The sequence below is a fragment of the Apteryx mantelli genome, chromosome 2, assembly GCF_036417845.1.
Source record: "Apteryx mantelli isolate bAptMan1 chromosome 2, bAptMan1.hap1, whole genome shotgun sequence".
Lineage (NCBI taxonomy): Eukaryota > Metazoa > Chordata > Aves > Apterygiformes > Apterygidae > Apteryx > Apteryx mantelli.
The window spans coordinates 28,386,477-28,405,465 of record NC_089979.1 but is presented as its reverse complement, the minus strand read 5'-3'; the positions used below and the strand labels follow the sequence as shown (position 1 = coordinate 28,405,465).

The 18,989-nt window shown below is 36.6% G+C and overlaps 1 protein-coding gene across 1 annotated transcript in view; it reads left to right on the top strand.

The window, feature by feature from the left end:
- LRP12 (LDL receptor related protein 12) overlaps positions 1-18,989 on the top strand; it is a 65,969-nt gene that overhangs the window by 33,542 nt on the left and 13,438 nt on the right. Inside the window, exons 2-4 of the mRNA XM_067290407.1 lie at positions 5,256-5,312; positions 15,339-15,474; positions 16,989-17,191. Of these exons, the coding sequence (XP_067146508.1) occupies positions 5,256-5,312; positions 15,339-15,474; positions 16,989-17,191 (396 nt within the window). The remainder of the gene's footprint in view (positions 1-5,255; positions 5,313-15,338; positions 15,475-16,988; positions 17,192-18,989) is intronic.

Here is an 18,989-nt window from a genome sequence, read left to right as displayed (position 1 = left end):
TGATATATAGGAAGAGCTATCCTGATAATTGTGGTTCAAGAGAAATATCATGTTCAATCTGCTTATATAGCATTATGCACCGTATTATGTTTTTAACTTAAGGTAGTTTAGAAAAAGCTATCTCTTTGTAGCCACTCTGTTACGGCAGTTCAATTTATACAACTCTGTTTTTAGGGGTTTATAATTTGGCTGTTAAAGCTAATGGCAGAGACTTACATTGACATAGAATTCAGCTTGCATGCAGATATGTCTGCTTTTTTTTTTTTTTGGTGGGCAATAATTACTTGCTTTAACAGCAAAAAATAAGGGCCACTTAAATGTGTTGGTTTTCACTGTGGGTTTTTGTTTTTCATTTTTCATTTCAACAGTCAAGTTAATTTCTCTAAAACACAGTTTGTATTTAATTCAGTCCCAAGATACATGTTTCCATTCCAAACTGAAGTTTTAAAATTACATTTTGAAATAGTGATGGAGAAATTTGCATGTACCAGGTTTTTGTGTGCACTTTTACAATACCCATCACTTAACTATATGTTCTTATTACTACTTTTAGTCAAACTGAAGTTAAAACAAGGTTTTCATTTAAGAGCAATTACTATTTGCTCTTTGGTTTCAATATTTAGATAATCTTGATGTTCTTCTGAAACCTACAAGTTCAGATAGCTGGAATGTAGAAACTCCTCTTGTTTAAGCTGGACCTGTGGATTAAGAAGGCCGCTCAGTTTGGAGCAGGGAGGGGAGTCCATTTGGCTAACCTTCTCGGAAGTGCGTGAATTTCGGTGAATCTCAAAGGCGAAGCTTATTTCAGCACTGCAGGCTTAGTTTTATACTCTGAATTTATATGCGGTTAGTCATTTGAATCCGATATTTTTGTTTTGAGAGAGAGAGATCCTGGGCATACAGTTGGAAAGGAAGCTTGTAGGAGGCTAAACTTCTAAAATGAAGGCTACTACTTTAGGTTACCTTTCATGTTAGTCTGAGTATCTCATTTACTGTCTTGGTTTCAAGTATGTGGAATTTTACAGCTGTTTTTCCCAAAGATATCATACTTTTCAAGTGTTAGAGCAGTGTGTTTTCACACTTTTTCCCTTCATTTTCCTCTGCAATTTGGTGGGACAAGTTTACTGCTATAACATTTCCCTTGCCCTGTGGCATGTTCCCCTCACACCCTGGCCTGTCTTTGTTTTTCAATCTGTGATGAAACTCAGAAGGTATTTGGACTAATTAACGTCTCCTAACACTATGGCTTTTTTCCTCTTTGTATTTTTGTTTTTCACTCCAGACTCTGCATGGGAGCAGTAGGGACTCATGGCTTTTTTTGATTTGATTTGTTTTCTTTTGTTTCTGATGTGGTTTCATATAAGCACATATGGGAGAAAGGCCCCAACTGTGGTAGAGCTGCTGATAAAGCTGGTATCTTCTTGTTCACTACTTAGGTCAGTCAGTTGTAAGACACAAATCAGAAGGAATTAATTCAAATGTTCATGGAACTACTCGTCGTCTATTTCTGCCTGCTAGTAAGACCAGGTAGCATCTCGGAGGGTTTGAGTGCAATAGAGAAAGACTGACTAAGGTCGAAGGGACTGGGCTTTGAGCTTTGAAAATGCAAGAAAATTATATGGATGAGTCTGTCAAAATCAGAGACCGACCAAATAGCTAAGCCGTTCTTTGTACATTTAGGAAATTTTTAGAATTATTTAAGATGGAAAGTCACCTCAGAAACTGGAGGTTGTTTACAGCATATTTACAGTGTGGAACAGCCGAACTCATTTGGTGACTAGGTGGCTGGTTTAGATTGCAACCACTGAATCTTTAAGTACATTGTCAGCAAGGAAAGCAACAGGCTCATTTGCACTTAACTAGAAAGCTTATAAAAAGGTTCCATGTTTCCGTGTTTTTGTTTAACCTAAAATTTACCTATAGTTTAACACATCTCATGTCCTATTTACCAAAGACTCTACTATAACTGATTTTTTTTTAATGTTTGTTTTAATCTTGAGCCTTGCCTTTTTTTTTTAACTTAAATCCAGTTGCTGTCCAGATCTTAAGCTGCAAAACTAAATTTGTCATACGTTTTGGGTTTATACCACTTAACTTGTATTAATGGCGTTAAAAAGCTCCTGTTGATTTGTTATATGTATTTATAAAAGGTGATCATACAATCTTGATTAGGCAAGTGATTTTTAAGGAGTCAAAGACAGCAAGTGCTGTAGTAGGTTAGTTTTCTGACAAACAAACTTGGTTTGGTGCAGGCACAATGGATTAGTGCCTGAGCTGCTTTGTGTTTGTCTTTCAGTGCCTGTTTATTAACCAGCTCTTGTAACTGATGTGGACAAACTTTATGTCAAATTTTGTTAGATGGTGCCTGTTTCAACTTCAGGTTGAAATAGGAATGAATAATAAATATTTAAGAGAAATCTAAGAAATATGAAAGCTTAGTGGTGCACTAAGGAAAAATTATTTACTCATATGCTGTGTTAAATAGACTAAAAAGAATTTCAAAGGTGATTATGTTCCCATATCTTAATGGAAATTACTGTTCTATTATCTGATATATAGATAGTCTAGTGGATGCTGTTTATATGGTTACACGTGACATAATTGTTGAGGTCATATAAGAAACATTGCCAAAAATTTCGGAAACTAGTCAGCAGTTAGTAACGCTTAAATGACATCTGAGCACACTCTATTTCAGTGACAGTTTTCAATAAAAGAGGAAGGAAGTAATAATCTGAGATGTCTGTCAAGTTCATCTTTCATGTAACATTATTATTGGGAAGGAAATAAAAAAATAAAACCTATTTCGATATTATAGTACTTGGATCTGAGTTGAGACTTCATCAAACAGTGCCTCTTTTGATGAATTATTCAGGTGACATCACTTTGTATCAAAAGGTGTTAGGTCACAGAGCATATTTAGAAAAAAAAATACCAAGTCTTCCATTTTTGGACATTGACTTAAGTTCTTTCTTAATCTGATTACTTTAAAGTCAGTGTACAGGATTTAAATGTGAGTACCCATTTCAGTATGCTTCTGGTTATTTCAGATTTATAATTTATTTTTGTCAGTGCTCTTTTGTAAATACATTGCACTTCCTTCTATCACTTCAGCATTATGTCAGTATTTTCAGGTTTTGTTATTGTATTTTTATCAGAACTTCTCTCACTGGAGTTTTTGTTTATTTTTTTTATCCTGGTCTTTATGCATAGCCAGCTTGTATGTAATTCAAGTTTGGGGGTAGTGGCAGGTGGGGGGGGGGGAGAGCTTTTCTTCCCCTTCACTTTCCCCACTGAATGTCAGAGTTAATCTTCTCCCAGACACTTTGACTCCCTTCAATTGAATTTACTATAAGGTTTTCCATATTTCTTAATGTTTGTGAATTCCTTTTTTTTATGCTGTTCTTTTTCAGTGTTCAGTAACAATTACAGCTATAATTAAACATGCTAGTAACTTCTTTTTGAAGGAATAAAAATGTTGAATGATCTCTGCTGTAATTTGAAAGATGAAATCTCAATAGGAGATTTTTAACTTAAAACAAAAGGTCTTGAAATGTGTTAATGTTTTCCTGAAGGTTAATTGTAATAATAGAAAACAACACAAAATCTGAAATGTGCTTCTGTGGAATCATCAGTTGCAAGTAAAATCACTTTACAACAAAGATGGGGTTTTTTGTAAATTTAGAACTAAATATTACTGAAGAAATGAAATCAAAGTGATGAACATTTCTTAAAAAGTCAATTTGAGTGCAAAATAGAGAAATTATCAAGGAGTTTTTTTTTTTTTTTTAATTACAGGGAGATTTTATATTGGAAATAGTTGCTCCCTAACACACTACTTTTTGTAAACAATAGTTTTGGTTTTAAAGTACTTCTTTTTGAACTTGAGGATAATTGTAGTTTTTTGAGGGCTTATTTTATCTTTATTGAGTCAAAACAACTCCTATGTAAATATTTATTATATGTAAATATCTGCAGTAAAATTAATACTTGAAAAAACACTGGGGAAGATAAAACCCCTTTAAGAGTCCATGGATTTGGGGAGGGGGGATAAAATTTGTATTTTTCTACAAATTCTGATCATCAGACTTCTAATTACGTTGTGTGGATCTTTTGGGAAGTAAAAAATTGTCATTGCCTATTTGTTGCCAACCTCAGGAGCAATTTCTGAAGCATTTTATTTATAACCACTGTAGCTGAGGAGCACCGAGATGCTTGTTTAGATATATCTGTTTTAGGTCAACTCTGAGTTTCTTTAAGTTTGATACAACAGGATTTTGAGTAACCTTTGTGTGTTAAGGTTCTTGCTACCCCAAGATGTTGCACTTCACATATTGCATTGCTGGTGAAACTAATTTTGCAGGTTTAAAAACATCTGTGACATAGCAAATTTTAATTTAACAAAAATTTGAGGGATTGAGTTGTGGTTTTAAAACTTTCTTACTGATGTATTTCAAATTCTAGATTCCCCAGTGATGATCAGTGCAGTTCATTTTTGAAAATAGCTCTGTCTTCTCGAAATGCTTAGAAGGTTTAATAAAAGGCTTTTGTAAAGGTTGAAAGAGAAGATGCAGAGTAAAGGAGAGGAGAGTGAAAGCTGAGTGGGGAAAATGGAGAAGTGACTTCTTTGTCTCTAACTTGTGTTTAGCACATGTTTTTTGATTTTTTTTTTTTTTTTTTCCCCCCCTGTTATTTTTCAAGTATACTTATTTTTAATGAAAATTGGGGAATTTCTCTTGGTGGTAGCTTATCCATTACCTCCGAAATATCTTTCTGAGTAAAGGGTGTAGGCAGCATTTGTTATGAATGTTAATTCCCATAGATGTCTTCATTTGCATAGCATTTACTTGGATATCTTCATCTAGGAGGAGATGGGGAAGAAGCATTAAAATAAACCTTTCTTGGAGAAGAAAATAAGAGTTGAAGCAAAATGCTGCAAAAAAACATCTAAAATGTCTGAAATTCCTCAAAGCTCTAACTACTATCCCTACTTTACTTAACTACTACTCCCTCTTTAACTTTCTAGTATGTTTAATTGTTCCTTATACATTAATGATGCTTGTTTTTATTTTCATTGTATAATAACTTTTTCTCTAGTCTTCCCCAAAGTTTTTCACTAAAATGAGCCTAGGGCCTTTAATATTTAATGTTAATTAAAATAAGTTCAGTTTTGTTCTTTTTGTTCTGTAAAAGGGTATCAGAAGAATTTTTACAAATTTTATCTTGGAAATTAGCTTATTCATTATGTTTAATTTTAGGAAACGGTGCTCTTGCAGAACATTCTGAAAATGTGCATATTTCAGGAATGTCAACGGGTAAGTCATTTTTCGTAATGTTTAAATTTCATGCATGACTTAAATAGTAAATATTGAAAGCCACCTGGTATCTTATGAAGAGATATTTGGCTATAAAAATTATTACTGCCTTTTGCAGCATGTAATAAGGAATGAAGCAACTGGAACATGGAAAAATTCTCATAAGATAAAATTGATACCTGCATGCTCATGAACAGATTATGGCTTTCTAAGTGGACTGCTTAATTATTTTTCCATACAAACATTGAACTAAGAGAAAAGTTGGTTTAAGTTGAATTGGTATTTTCTTTCCACAGTGAAGTTTTTGTGAAATGAATTTTTTTGAAATGTAATTTTGGACACTGTTACTATCAAATAATAAAAATCCAGGAGTTATGCATTTCACCTGATTAGTTTGAAGCAGTAGCTGAAACTGCTGTACACTTGACTGCACAGTTTCTTTAATAAAAGAAAAAAGAAATTTAGAACTCATAAAACTGAGAAACTGATGAGCTGCTCGGAGAATATAGGGTACAATAGCGACAGACATTGTTCAAAGGTTGCTACGTTCTCTTCTAGTAAACCAAACCCAGTGCTTCATTACAGCTCTGTTGTTGTAAATCTTGGGCCTCATCTGGGCAACAGCTACAGTTGGGAATATTCTGTACTAGCAATGTGAATGCATGTCCATTAAGGCATTAGGTGATACCAGTGCGTAGTCTTCATTCTTCAGATCTTAAACAGCATCAGCTAAGCTACAGATGGTATTTTACAATTCTGTAATACAGATATGTTCAGAATGTGTGGAGTTAGGCAAGTGAGGACTCTCCTTTTCAAAGGAAAACTCCTACTAATCCCTGGAAACCAAAGTGATTTTTGAAACCCTTTTCCTAAAATATGAGTCAATAAACAAACTCCTCCTTTTGACTGTAGTTTGCATATCTTGCTGTAGGTATTCATGCAGTGTAGCTTCAAAAACTGAATTGCTATTTGTATATACAGTTAAATTTTTAGATGTATATACTGTCAGTGGATGGTCCCTGTCACAGCATACTACCTTCTCTTTCCCTTTCATTTTTTGCCGCACAAAGACATGTCAAAGTCTAATTGTAGTAGCTGTTTGCTACCCATTCTTCTGCTTCATCATCAAAAATGTTGTTGCTTTTCAAAAGCAATAATGCACCAAGTGTCATATTCAGTATATTTATGGCACACTGTAAATAATAAATAACAGCACAGGTACTTGCCGCTCTTCAAACAATTGTTGCTGACATTGGGTTGTATCCAGCAACAAAGACAGCCTAAAAACTAGCTATGCAGTTTTCAGGATATGTTTTAATGACCCCTCACCCTTTTGTTTACTGCAACAGTCCGTGTCACAGGTCGCAATACAGGCAGAAAAGCCTTTGCTAGGCGAGAGGCGAATGGAATTTGTGACTCCGCTTTCAGTCCTTTGGCTAGTGTGCTGCCGCAGGCAGTGCCAGGAGGAGGAGAACGCAATGTACTTTCTATGCGAGATAACAGCAGCTGGTAAAGAGACCTTTAGCTCCTGAGAGGAAAGATCCGCTTTCCAGCTGGGGGAAGAATAAATATCACACTGTTCTTAATGTATAGTGAAAGTTCCTCAGTGTTAGAATTTTGGGATGGGGGGGAGGGGTGCTAATGAAAACCCAAAGAAAGTATGAAGGCAGACCCAGTGGTGTTCTCCTCACATTTGTGTGTGTAGACATCTTGCAATATAGGTGCATAGTCCAAGTATAAAAGATGAGGATGGACTGTATATAATTTGTGAATTCCTTTGAAATAATCTGTGGGTTTCCCAAACTTTTTCTTTTTGAATTTGCAGATCATATTTCCATTAACTTTCATTTATCAGGAGAATTTTAAGTCAAGAGAATTTTGAGTCAAATAGAACCAAAGACATCTCACTTTTAATCTTTCTATATCCCACTTTGATTTGGTGTTGAGACCAAGCAAGAGATGTTCTTGGACAGTTGCTGCTGAAAAAGGATTTAAAATGAAATGATTTGTCTTGATGGTAGATTTCCTGTCATGCTGTAAAGCTACATGACTGACCTAACTAAATTATGTGTTAATAGCACAGACTTCTGTGGTCTCTGGTAGTTATGCTTCTGCTCTATATTATACGTGCCAGTGTGCAGGTATACCTCTAATATGTGAGCACACATTTTCTACCAACAGCAATAAAGGAATGTTGTCTCATGTATATGAGCTATCACTAATGAACCAGTGTTTATGCCTTCAAACTTTGAAAAATTGAGAAATATTTTCAGGCAAAAGACATATACTGTGTCTGATTTTTCAGGTCTGTCTTTGGGGCACGGAGCACCATAACTGCCACAACTGCAAAATAATTTTCTTCCACTACCACATTCCCCCCCCCCCTTTTTTTTCCTCAAAAGGCTTCAACACTGGGAAGACATTTTGTTCACAACAGTACAAATTGCTATGACTCCTTTTTATCCATTGTGTCTCTGTATTGCAGAGGAAAGGGCATTTTAAATTAAAGCTTTTCAGCTTGACCTGGAGGCAAAGATTCCTTTGCCGCCTTCCCCAGTAGAGCTTCAGATCAGACTTGAGGTGGGTCCTGAGAGTTACAAATGCAATAATTATCCTCCCTATTCATGGTTTAGACTTTGTCACAACATTATTCTCTTTTTTATTCTAAGCTGTTTTAAACACCTTCAGATCATTTATCCAGTTGCATTCATGTCCTTACCATGTCCAATATAATGCATACCTTATCATCTTGTGGTTCACATTGAAAGCTAATTCTTTTATCTTTTCAACTAATCTCCTGGCATTACTGTGAAGATAAATACCTAATCTCCCTTTCCCTGCTTTTTTGAAGTGACTCTTTTCCTTGACATGTTGTTCACTGTTATTACAGGTACTTTACTTCTCCAGATCTTGCTAGATAACTTTTGCATAGGTTTCTTGATTATTTTCTTGTTATAACTTGCAAATTGAATGTTGTACCATAATATTTTCATTAACCCTATTCTGTTTAGCAGTCAACATCCTGTAGGTAGTTTATGGTCACAATCTAATGTGAGAAGATGAATAAATTTCAGAAAGATGGGAATAAGGAAGACTTTTCTACAGCATGTGCTTAAAAAGTCTGTTAGAAAATCCATATATACCAGAAAGCCATGTACACAACTTATCCTCTCAGCAGGTTTTTTGACCACTATGTTGCACTTTAGTCTGTGAAACATCAGTCCGAATTACAACATTGCAATCTACTGAGCAGAGGTATGAGGACAAAGTAACAAACAGAATTACAAATAAAGTTAATAAAGGCTCATAAAGGAAAAGCGTAAAACAGATAGGAGATGCATGAGCTGAGTTGCACCAAAGAATGTAGTGGTGTTGAGGGAACTGAGAGGAATGCCAGTAGAGACAACACCTATCTATAAATGTGTTGTACAGGAGGGATTCTGTCCCTCTGAAAAAGTTTGTAGCCACCAGTGTGAGACTTGAAAATAGCTTGGACTTGCATCACTGTGTATCTTCACTTCTATACAATGTAGCTTTCTCAATTTGTGTTTTGTTCTCCTGGCTCAGTTACAGTCTCATCTCCTTATTTCTGACTCTGCTAATTTTCATTCTGCTGTTTGCCTGTGCATTTTGTAATACTTTTTGTAAATTACCTCAAAGCTGATCAGTTTTCCTGTAATTTTAAATTCCCACAGACATAACTGACCTGTACCTTGGTCAAATGCCTAGAATGCTGCTAGCAACTGCAACCGAAATTAGAAGTGCAAAATCTCCACAACTTAGTAGAAAAACATTTCTGTCTCTATTGACAGACTTTCAGAAAGTTTTATGCATTGTCAGTTGAGTTGTTTTTTGATTCCCTTCTTGATTCACATTCTCCATTTTTATCAGCACATGAATAAAATGTATGTTAAAATATTTTGTCAAAAACTTTAGAAGAAACACATGCTAATGGAGCAGAAGCTTAGAAACTGATTAAAAAAGCTTGCTATTTATTTTATATACAGGCATACCTCATTTTATTGAGCTTCACTTTATTGTGCTTCACAGATATTGCATTTTTCATAAACTGAAGGTTTGTGGCAACCCTGAGTCGAGCAAGTCTAATGGTGCCATTTTTCCAACAGCATGTGCTCACTTCATGTCTCTATGTCACATTTTGGTAATTCTCACAATATTTCAAATTTTTTCATTATTATTATATCTGTTGTGGTGATCTGTGATCTTTGATGTTACTATTGTAATTATTTTGGGGCGCCACAAACCATGCCCATATAAGACGGTGAATTTAATCGATAAATGCTGTGTGTATTCTGACTGCTCCACCAACCGGCCATTCCCCCATCTCTCTCCCTCTCCTCGGGCCTCCCTATTCCCTGAGACACAACAATATTGAAATTAGGGTTATTAACTGGCCTACCATGGCCTCTAAGTGTTCAAGGGAAAGGAAGTGCCGTACGTGTCTCACTTGAAATCAAAAGCTAGAAGTGATGAAGCTTAGCGAGGAAGGCACGTTGAAAGCCGTGATAGGCCAAAAGCGAGGTCTCTTGCACCAAACAGCCAAGTTGTGAAGGCAAAGGAAAAGTTCTTGAAGGAAGTTCAAAGTGCTATTCCAGTGAACGCACAAATAAGAAAGCGAAACAGCTTTCTTGCTGATATGGAGAGTTTTAGTGGTCTGGATAGAAGATCAAACCAGCCACATCATTCATTTCCTTAAGCTAAAGCCTAATCCAGAGCAAGGCCCTGACTCCCTTCAATTCTGTGAAGGCTAAGAGAGGGGAGGAAGCTGCAGAAGAAAAGTTGGAAGATAGCGGAGGTTGGTTCATGAGGTTTAAGGAAAGAAGCCGTCTCCATAACATAAGTGCAAGGTGAAGCAGCAAGTGCTGATGCAGAAGCTGCAGCAAGTTATCCAGAAGATTAGCTAAGGTAATTGATGAAGGTGGCTGTACTAAACAACAGATTTTCAATGTAGATGAAACAGCCTTCTATTGGAAGAAGATGCCATCTAGGACTTTCAGAGCTAGAGAGGAGAAGTCAATGCCTGGCTTCAAAGCTTCAAAGGACAGGCTGACAGCAAGAATCACAGAATGGTTGAGGTTGGAAGGGACCTCTGGAGATCATCTAATCCAACCCCCCTGCTCAAGTAGGGTCACCTAGAGCATGTTGCACAGGATCGCGTCCAGACAGGTTTTGAATATCTCCAGAGAAGGAGACTCCACAACCTCTCTGGGCAACCTGTGCCAGTGCTCTGTCACCCTCACAGGGAAGAAGATTTTTCTCCTATTCAGATGGAACTTCCTGTGTTTCAGTTTGTGCCCGTTGCCTCGTGTCCTATTGCTGGGCACCACTGAAAAGAGTCTGGTCCCATCTTCTTGACACCTTCCCTTAAGATATTTGTATACATTAATAAGGTCCTCTCTCAGCCTTCTCTTCTCCAAGCTAAACAGGCCCAGCTCTCTCAGTCTTTCCTCATAAGAGAGATGCTCCAGTCCCCTAATCATTTTTGTAGCCCTTCGCTGGACTTGCTCCAGTAGTGCCACATCCCTCTTGTACTGGGGAGCCCAGCACTGGACACAGCACTCCAGATGTGGCCTCCCCAGGGCTGAGTAGAGGGGGAGGATCACCTCCCTCGACCTGCTGGCACCACTCTTCCTGATGCACCCCAGGATCCCATTGGCCTTCTTGGCCACAAGGGCACATTGCTGCCTCATGCTTAACTTGGTGTCCACCAGCACTCCCAGGTCCTTCTCCGCAGAGCTGCTTTCCAGCAGGTCAACCCCCAACCTGTACTGGTGCATTGGGTTATTCCTCCCCAGGTGCAGGACCCTGCACTTGCCTTTGTTGAACTTCATGAGGTTCCTCTCTGCCCACCTCTCCAGCCTGTCCAAGTCTCTTTGAATGGCAGCACAGCCCTCTGGTGTATCAGCCACTCCTCCCAGTTTTGTATCATCGTCAAACTTGCTGAGGGTGCACTCTGTGCCTTCCTCCAGGTCACTGATGAAGAAGTTGAACAAGACTGGACCCAGTACTGACCCCTGGGGGACACCGTTAGCTACAGGCCTCCAACTAGACTTCACACCACTGATCACAACCCTCTGAGCTCTGCCATTCAGCCAGTTCTCAATCTACCTCACTGTCCACTCGTCTAACCAGCACTTCCTGAGCTTGTCTATGAGGATGTTATGGGAGACAGTGTCAAAAGCCTTGCTGAAGTCAAGGTAGACCAGAACTAGTCAAGAGATCTAGAACTGACAGCAAGAGAATTTGAAGTGGACCCTGAAGATGTGACTGAATTGCTGCAATCTTATGATAAAACTTTAACGGATGAGAAGTTGCTTCTTATAGATGAGCAAAGAAAGTGGTTTCTTGAGATGGAATCTACTCCTGGGGTGAAAATGCTGTGAACATTGTTGAAATGACCACAAAGGATTTAGAATATTACATAAGCTTAGTTGATAAAGCAGCAGCAGGGTTTGAGAGGACTGACTCCGGTTTTGAAAGAAGCTCTATTGTGGGTAAAATGCTGTCAAACAGCATCGCGTGCTACAAAGTCGTCCTTCATGAAAGAAAGAGTCAATCGATGCAGCAAACTTCATTGCTGCCTTATTTTAAGGAATTGCTACAGCCACCCTGACCTTCAGCAACCACCACCCTGATCAGTCAGCAGCCATCAACATCGAGGCAAGACCCTCCATCAGCAAAGATTACAACTCGCTGAAGACTCAGATGATGGTTAGCACTTTTTAGCAATGAAGTATTTTTTTAATTAAGGCATGTACATTGTTTTTCTTTAGACATAATGCTATTGTACACTTAATAGACTACAGTGTAGTATAAACATGACTTTTATATGCACTGGGAAACCAAAAAATATGTACGATTCACTTTATTGTGATATTTGCTTTATTGCAGTGGTCTGGAACCGAACCTGCAATATCTCTGAGATATGCTTGTAGTAGACGCTCTTAAGACTGTATTATTTTAAAAAGATCTACTTGATGTTTTAAAGTCTTTTAGAGAAATAATCCTCTCTGCAAAATGACAGTGCAGCTTCTACACAATCAATAATCTTAGCTTTTATAGAAGCTTTACACTAATGGGAAATTTCTGTTGTCTCCTTGGTTAAGTAATAGATTTAAGTATATGAAAGTGTACCAAGCATGCAGGACAGCTTATGTAGCTACTCTTTGGTTAAGGAAGCTGTCATTCCTTTTTCATGTCCATTCCCTGTTACCTCTTGCACCCTCATTCTGTCACATGCAGACTTTCTTTCGCTCTTGGTTTTCTCTCTTCTATAGTATATTGTTCATTCCCTGTTTTTGGCACCTGTGATCACCACTCTTGCTTCCTTGTGCCCCCCTTACTCTACGCTCTTTCTTCTAATGTTGGACAGTGCTGGAAACAGTCATATTTGCCACCAGCTGTTTGGTGTTAGTTTCAGTGGAAACAGAGAAAAAGCCATGTAATAGAATAAAGAAAACATAGGGAGATAACTGGTATTTCAACTAAAGTTAAAACATGAATCTGAGTAAAATTGGAAGTTGACAGGGTACCTGAAAATATTAGCCTGCTGTGCAGGATTTCCACATGGAATTTCTTTCATTGAAACTTGCATAACGAGTAAACGCTATTGCTTGTACCGCTTCTGCAGGGATAGGTCGAGTAAGTGAGTTATAGTTGTCAGGGTGCATGGTGCCAGCATAGGAAGTGGCAAAGCTAATTTTGTAGTAGTTGCTGGCTGTGTTTGGAGATCCCTGTTTAACAGACACATGCCATATGTACACTTACAGCATGCTTAGGGTTTTTTGAGGTGAACTTTGTAAAACTGAATGAACATAGGTTCTCAGTGGATTATTTTGATGTTGACTTGTCTTTGTCAAGTTGTTGTCAGAGCGGGCAAATTTAAAAGCTTCCTTAGTGGCTCTCTATGACAAAACCTAATATGTCAGTTTTTAACATTCAGAGGAATGTTGTAATGGTATAAAATTTATCTGGAGGCAACTTATTTTAAGCTGAGCACTATTTCAGTAGTAACCAAATTGTGTGTGGAATTGCTTGCTAAGATTTGCAAGTTGGGTATAAAATGGTTTACACACGTTTTTCCTTTTTTCTGTTTGTAATTTTTTTTTATACCTGTTAAAAATGCTATCTAACTTAAACATTAATTTGTGAATAACTACTTTTTCTTGCCAGTCCTCCCGTTTCTTGTCTAAACAGATGCAAAGTGTATCCAGACCATTCACACAGAAGTCGTGTTCCAAAATGTCATAGTGTTAGAGCACCACCTACAGGGTTTACTGCAAATTAAAACAATTTCAACGAATAGTTAATTAAATATTCCTATAAAAGAATATCTTTATGTATTTTGAGATTTGTTTTTTTCTTCCCAAAGTGTTTGAGAAGTTCGTAAATTCTATAGCCAAGTATATTAATACTTAACTATACTGTACATGAATTAAGTTCAAGTATGAAACATTTGCAAAACTTCTTAGAGCAATATTTTCTTAAAACTGCAGTTGAAAAATATAAATTTGTTGAGATTTGTTGTCCGATAAAGAGAATGCAGGAAAATCTGCCAGCATTTTTCTTTTAATCCTTTTTAACCTATTTTCAGAAGCATATTTTTATGCTATATTAAAATATTTTTCAATAATAATATTTTAATAATTTAAGTATATATTGCCTTGTAATAGAGCTATTCAATAATTTCAAGTCTCTATACTCTTGAAAAAATGACCTGAAAAAAGGACTTGATTGTGGAGAAAAATAGAAATCAATAACCTGTTTACAAATTATTCCTATTGCAAATACAGTTCATTCTTAGTATCAGTTGCTCATGTTTGTTCACCACATCAATTAATTAAATATATATTTAAAATTGAATTTTTAACATTCTAAATCTTTTGATGATCAGAAAATAATGAAAATGCCTCCAGATCTGAAATAGGTCTTGTGTTTGAACTACTTCTGTGCATAACTGATTGTACTACCAGTAAACTTCTAGAGCTCACAGGTTTTGAAGTAGTCGTGATGAAACTTTAAAATAAAAGCAAGGAGGAGAATTATTTTTAATGTGTTTTCTGACCTTTGAAACTTCAGGGGTCATAATTTCAAGCTCTGCAGTTGGGAGTATTCCGGCCATTCTATTTATATGAAGGTGGTGAATGTGGTATATTCACAACTGTTGGATGTAAGACTGTTAAGGAAAAGGAAGCCCCAAACTAATAAACCCATTACTTGCAATAAAAGCAGCAGAGCTATGAACACTTCAGTGAAAGGAACAAACAACTGAGTTAATGCCATTGCAGAAAGCTACACCTATAATAGAGTAAGAATACAAATGGCTTAGTTGCTACAGTTGAGTAGAATTAGTCCTATAAATAAAAGCTTTCTAGTCCATTATCAGAAATGCAGTTGCACAAGCCCCTCTTGTAGACCTAACTTTTAGTATTTATAAATGAGATGTGCAGCAGTAAGTGCCCTTTTTCTTCCAAGCATTTGGAATCATGTAAATGAAGATCATTTCTGTGCCAAGGGCAGGAAGGGAGCATTTAAATGATGGCCAGGTGCTGGGTCTTCATAAGAAAGTGAACTTCAGCTACTTGATTATTTTGCTTTAATTTATTTTTCACCTTCTTAATGCATTTGTGAGTATAAGGTGTAAATGCGTAGTTAAATTGAATCTTTGTGAAGACTAAAAGTAAAAATAGGAAATATAAAATATTTCACTTTATTAATAAAGATGTCAAAGTCTGCGTACATTAGTCTTTTAATCTGTAGTACTAATTGACATTAGTATAAACGTCTGCACTGGCAACATTCAAAAACATCTTTCAGCGGATATGTTGTGCACTGTGTCTGTTATGAGCTACTCTAGACACTGTTTTTATTGCTACCTTAGTTAACTCACTGTGATATTTTCTCTGATAAGTTCTGATTTGACTTTATCCTACTCGGTTTTAAAAATTCTAATTAGTCGCATTGCTTTCATTATTATTATTGTTGTTGTTATTATTATTATTTTAGCTTGTGGAGATATTCCAGAACAGATTAGATCACCGAGCGGGACAATCACAAGTCCAGGGTGGCCCTCTGAATATCCTGCACGAATCAACTGTAGCTGGTACATCCATGCAAACCCAGGGGAGATCATAACTATAAGGTAACATTGGTCCTGTATCAACCATATGGATTGAAGAAGTACTGACTAGACTTTTTTTGGCTGCCAATTGCGTATACACTAATGTCCTCTGCCTACCTGTAAATGTAGATCTGTTTTGTCTGTTTTTTGCTTTTCCTTTTATCCAATTTGGTCTTACACAGCCAAGTAGCATTTGTTTCCTGAACCTCCTATTCTCTGCTCTTATGTATAGAAAAGAAATGAGATTTTTAAAAATTCTGACAACCCACAGCTTCTACTGACAGCAGTAAGAACTACTGGATGATTAAAATGGCATCCATTTCCATTAGGTAGTTTGGAAGCAAGAGCTGTTTCTGAAGAATAGGAAAACTGGGACCAAGTACAGGCAGTTATATAAATTTAGAACCATATTTTAGAAGCTAAAGAGAAAGTGAATCTGTAAGTAGCTTTTTTTTTTTTTATGTTATAAACAGAATGCTCATATACAATCTATGTGGTCATACACAATCTATTGTGACAGTGTCAGTATTAAATGATACATTTTAAAGGTGAAGATGATCATTTTCTTGCCAAGTTAAAGACTTTTGCTGCATGTTTACCAAAGGAAAGATGTAGCTTTAACTGCAAATTTACTTTAGTTTCCAGTACAGACCTGCTGACCTAAGAAGAAGGAAGAATATTTATGAAGTATTTGCTTTGACATCAGTTACTTGTTTAAAGTACTAACACTCTTTCTACTAAATATCTATATTAAACTGGCATAAATGCACAGTAAAGTTGGAATTGTTTATCTACTAGAAAGCTTTCTAAAAATTTTTTAATAGCTAAAAATTTTTAAAAGACTGTTTTTTAATAAAACTTTTTTTTCCCTCTCATATTTCTTTCTTCTGCTCATCTGTCTAGCATATATTTCACATTTCATTTCTGGTTTATTGCTCTGTTGTCTGTGCTGACCTGTTTTTGTCCAGACAGTTCGTACTGCTCTACCACGGCAGCACATCTTCATATAGTTGTAACCAAAGCTTGTGTAATATCTTCCATGACATACCTATCAGGTAACTGAGTAGTGCAAGTGAGAGCAAATCTTATCTGAAATCATGTTTTTGAACATTTTAGGTGTACTTAGAATGTCAAGTCAGAACGTTGGCTGGAAGTAGCATTAGCTAAAATTCTGATGAAATTTGGTTTAAATAAAACCACTTAGTTGTATATAAAATTACTAAATGAGTAATTTCATGACCAGAATTAATTAAAAACTTTCTTTAAAATGAACACATTTTTTTTGGTAGCAAAACTGAAATTCTTAAGTAGTGGGTACAATATTTTGGATGACAAAATGGATTCTTAGTGTCCTCATAATGTCAGATATCTTCACCACAAGGTGAATAATAGGTGAACCCCTGGATGGAGAAGCCATTCTTTTTGTTTCATGCCAGAGGAGTACTTTCAGCTAATTTCCATTTCTGACTGCAGTAATTCATTAGTTTGGTTGTGTAGTATCCAGTTTAGTAGCAATTTTGACCTCTGTTTTTCAGCTTTCAAGATTTTGATGTTCAGGGATCACGAAGATGCAGCTCGGATTGGTTGACAATTGGAAGCTACAAGAATATTGAAGGCTACAGAGCATGTGGCTCCTCTATTCCTTCACCATACATCTCTTCACAGGATCATGTTTGGATCAGATTTCACTCAGACGATAGCATTTCTAGAAAAGGCTTCAGATTAGCCTACTTTGCTGGTATGTTGCAAATAATAACTGGTACAACATAATGGTTTGGGTTTTTTCCCTTTTACATTTTAAGAAATACTTACTTTGCAGCAGGGCACAATATATGCACTTCATATAGTCAACTCAGGATTTATATCAGAGAAAACATTGCAGGACCTATTTTAATCACATACCATCTCGAAAAGGTTTACACTCTTAAAAAAAAGTTGTATTAAGATGATAGACCATTCTAGCCAAGTACAGGCTCATTTTGCATGTGCAAAAATTCTGTTTGGATAGTTCAAATATGCAGTATAAGCTAGTTATCAGTAGTAATAGTCTGAGGCTGCTTTGTGAGCAATTCTTGGTCTACTGGCTCCAATAGCTACTCTAGTAGCTCTCCGAAGAGAGGAGGAAGCCAGTCATGGGTAAAGAGTAGTTCCAAGCTGTTTTCTGCCCTTAAGAGGTATTAGAACTGAATATAATGATGTGATCATGGTGTTTTAAGTCCTGATCATCAGAAATATACTGGATTAGATTCTTCATTGTTTCTGTAATAGTTTTAATGCTCTCGCTCCCTCCCAGTGTGTCTACATTCTCTGGCCTGCTCCAAATCTTTGCACCCAATTTTTAACTCTTCTTTTATGTATAACAATTCATACTGCCTCCTCCACCTATCCATTGCTACCATTGTTCAAAATTATTGTACCGAACTTCAGTAAACTTGTCCCGATCTCTTCTAGTCTAAACCATGCTTGCTACTGTGCTATATTCTGCACCTTCTCATCCTACCTAATGACACAACCCTTTAGTTGCCAGGGGGGTCTTCCCTCTCTATCTTCTGTTTTCAAGCCAACCCAAAAGCCCCCTCTACACTTCAGCGACTTGAAGTTTAGCATGTCTTGTGAGAAGTAATGCAGCCTTACCTTTGATGCTGGCTCAGCTTTCAGGTCAATGCTCCACCAGAATTTTGCTTACCATTGGACCAAAAGAGATGACAGGGAAAAAGACGCTTCTATTAATCAGTCATCTTTAGCATCTGCTTCTGCTCTGCTTGTCTCCATGTCCCTCTAGGCTTAGAGGAAAGGCAGCATTCCTGAGCAGCTTCCAGGAAGAAGAAAATTTTGGATAAGGGTGTGGAATGGGGAGGGAAGAAGAGATCAGCCACAGTCTTAATAGAATATTTCTGGAAATCCTTTCCTCTCTTTTCCTCAAATCTTAAAACAACTTCATTATATAACCCCTTTTGGAAGAAACTATAACATTTTCAACAATAAGTATTTTTTTCCCTATGTTATTTGATTTCTACACATTAGCGTCATGCAGTAGTGCTTAGTTTGTTAACACCTTAATAGACTATTTAAGCCAATGTTTTTAAGATGTTCTTAAATATTTAAATGCATATTTTTTAAAAACAACCGTACTGAAACTTCAACTTGAGCTTGATTCCTATGCTTAATATGATACTTCAGAAATACTTCATGTTTGATGTGGCAGTGTAGTGTTTCCATGATCAGAATAGTCCTCTAATGTTGTAGAGGGCCCTGCGTATAGGAGAAAATCTGAAAAATCTACTCTAATAATCTTCTGGTTGTGTGTGCTCCCATGTGAAAAGGGAGCTCCTGAAATACTAACAACGTTTTCTCAGTACATTCAACTATCCCAAAGTTTTATTTTGTATATTATGGATCAGTAAACGTCATTTCTTTAAGATGAGTTTGCAATATCTGTATTACATTTAATTTCTTAATAAATACACATTAAAAATTGTAACTCTGTCATTACTTCCCTAATTTGAACAGATAGGCTTGTATGTGAAAGCTATAGG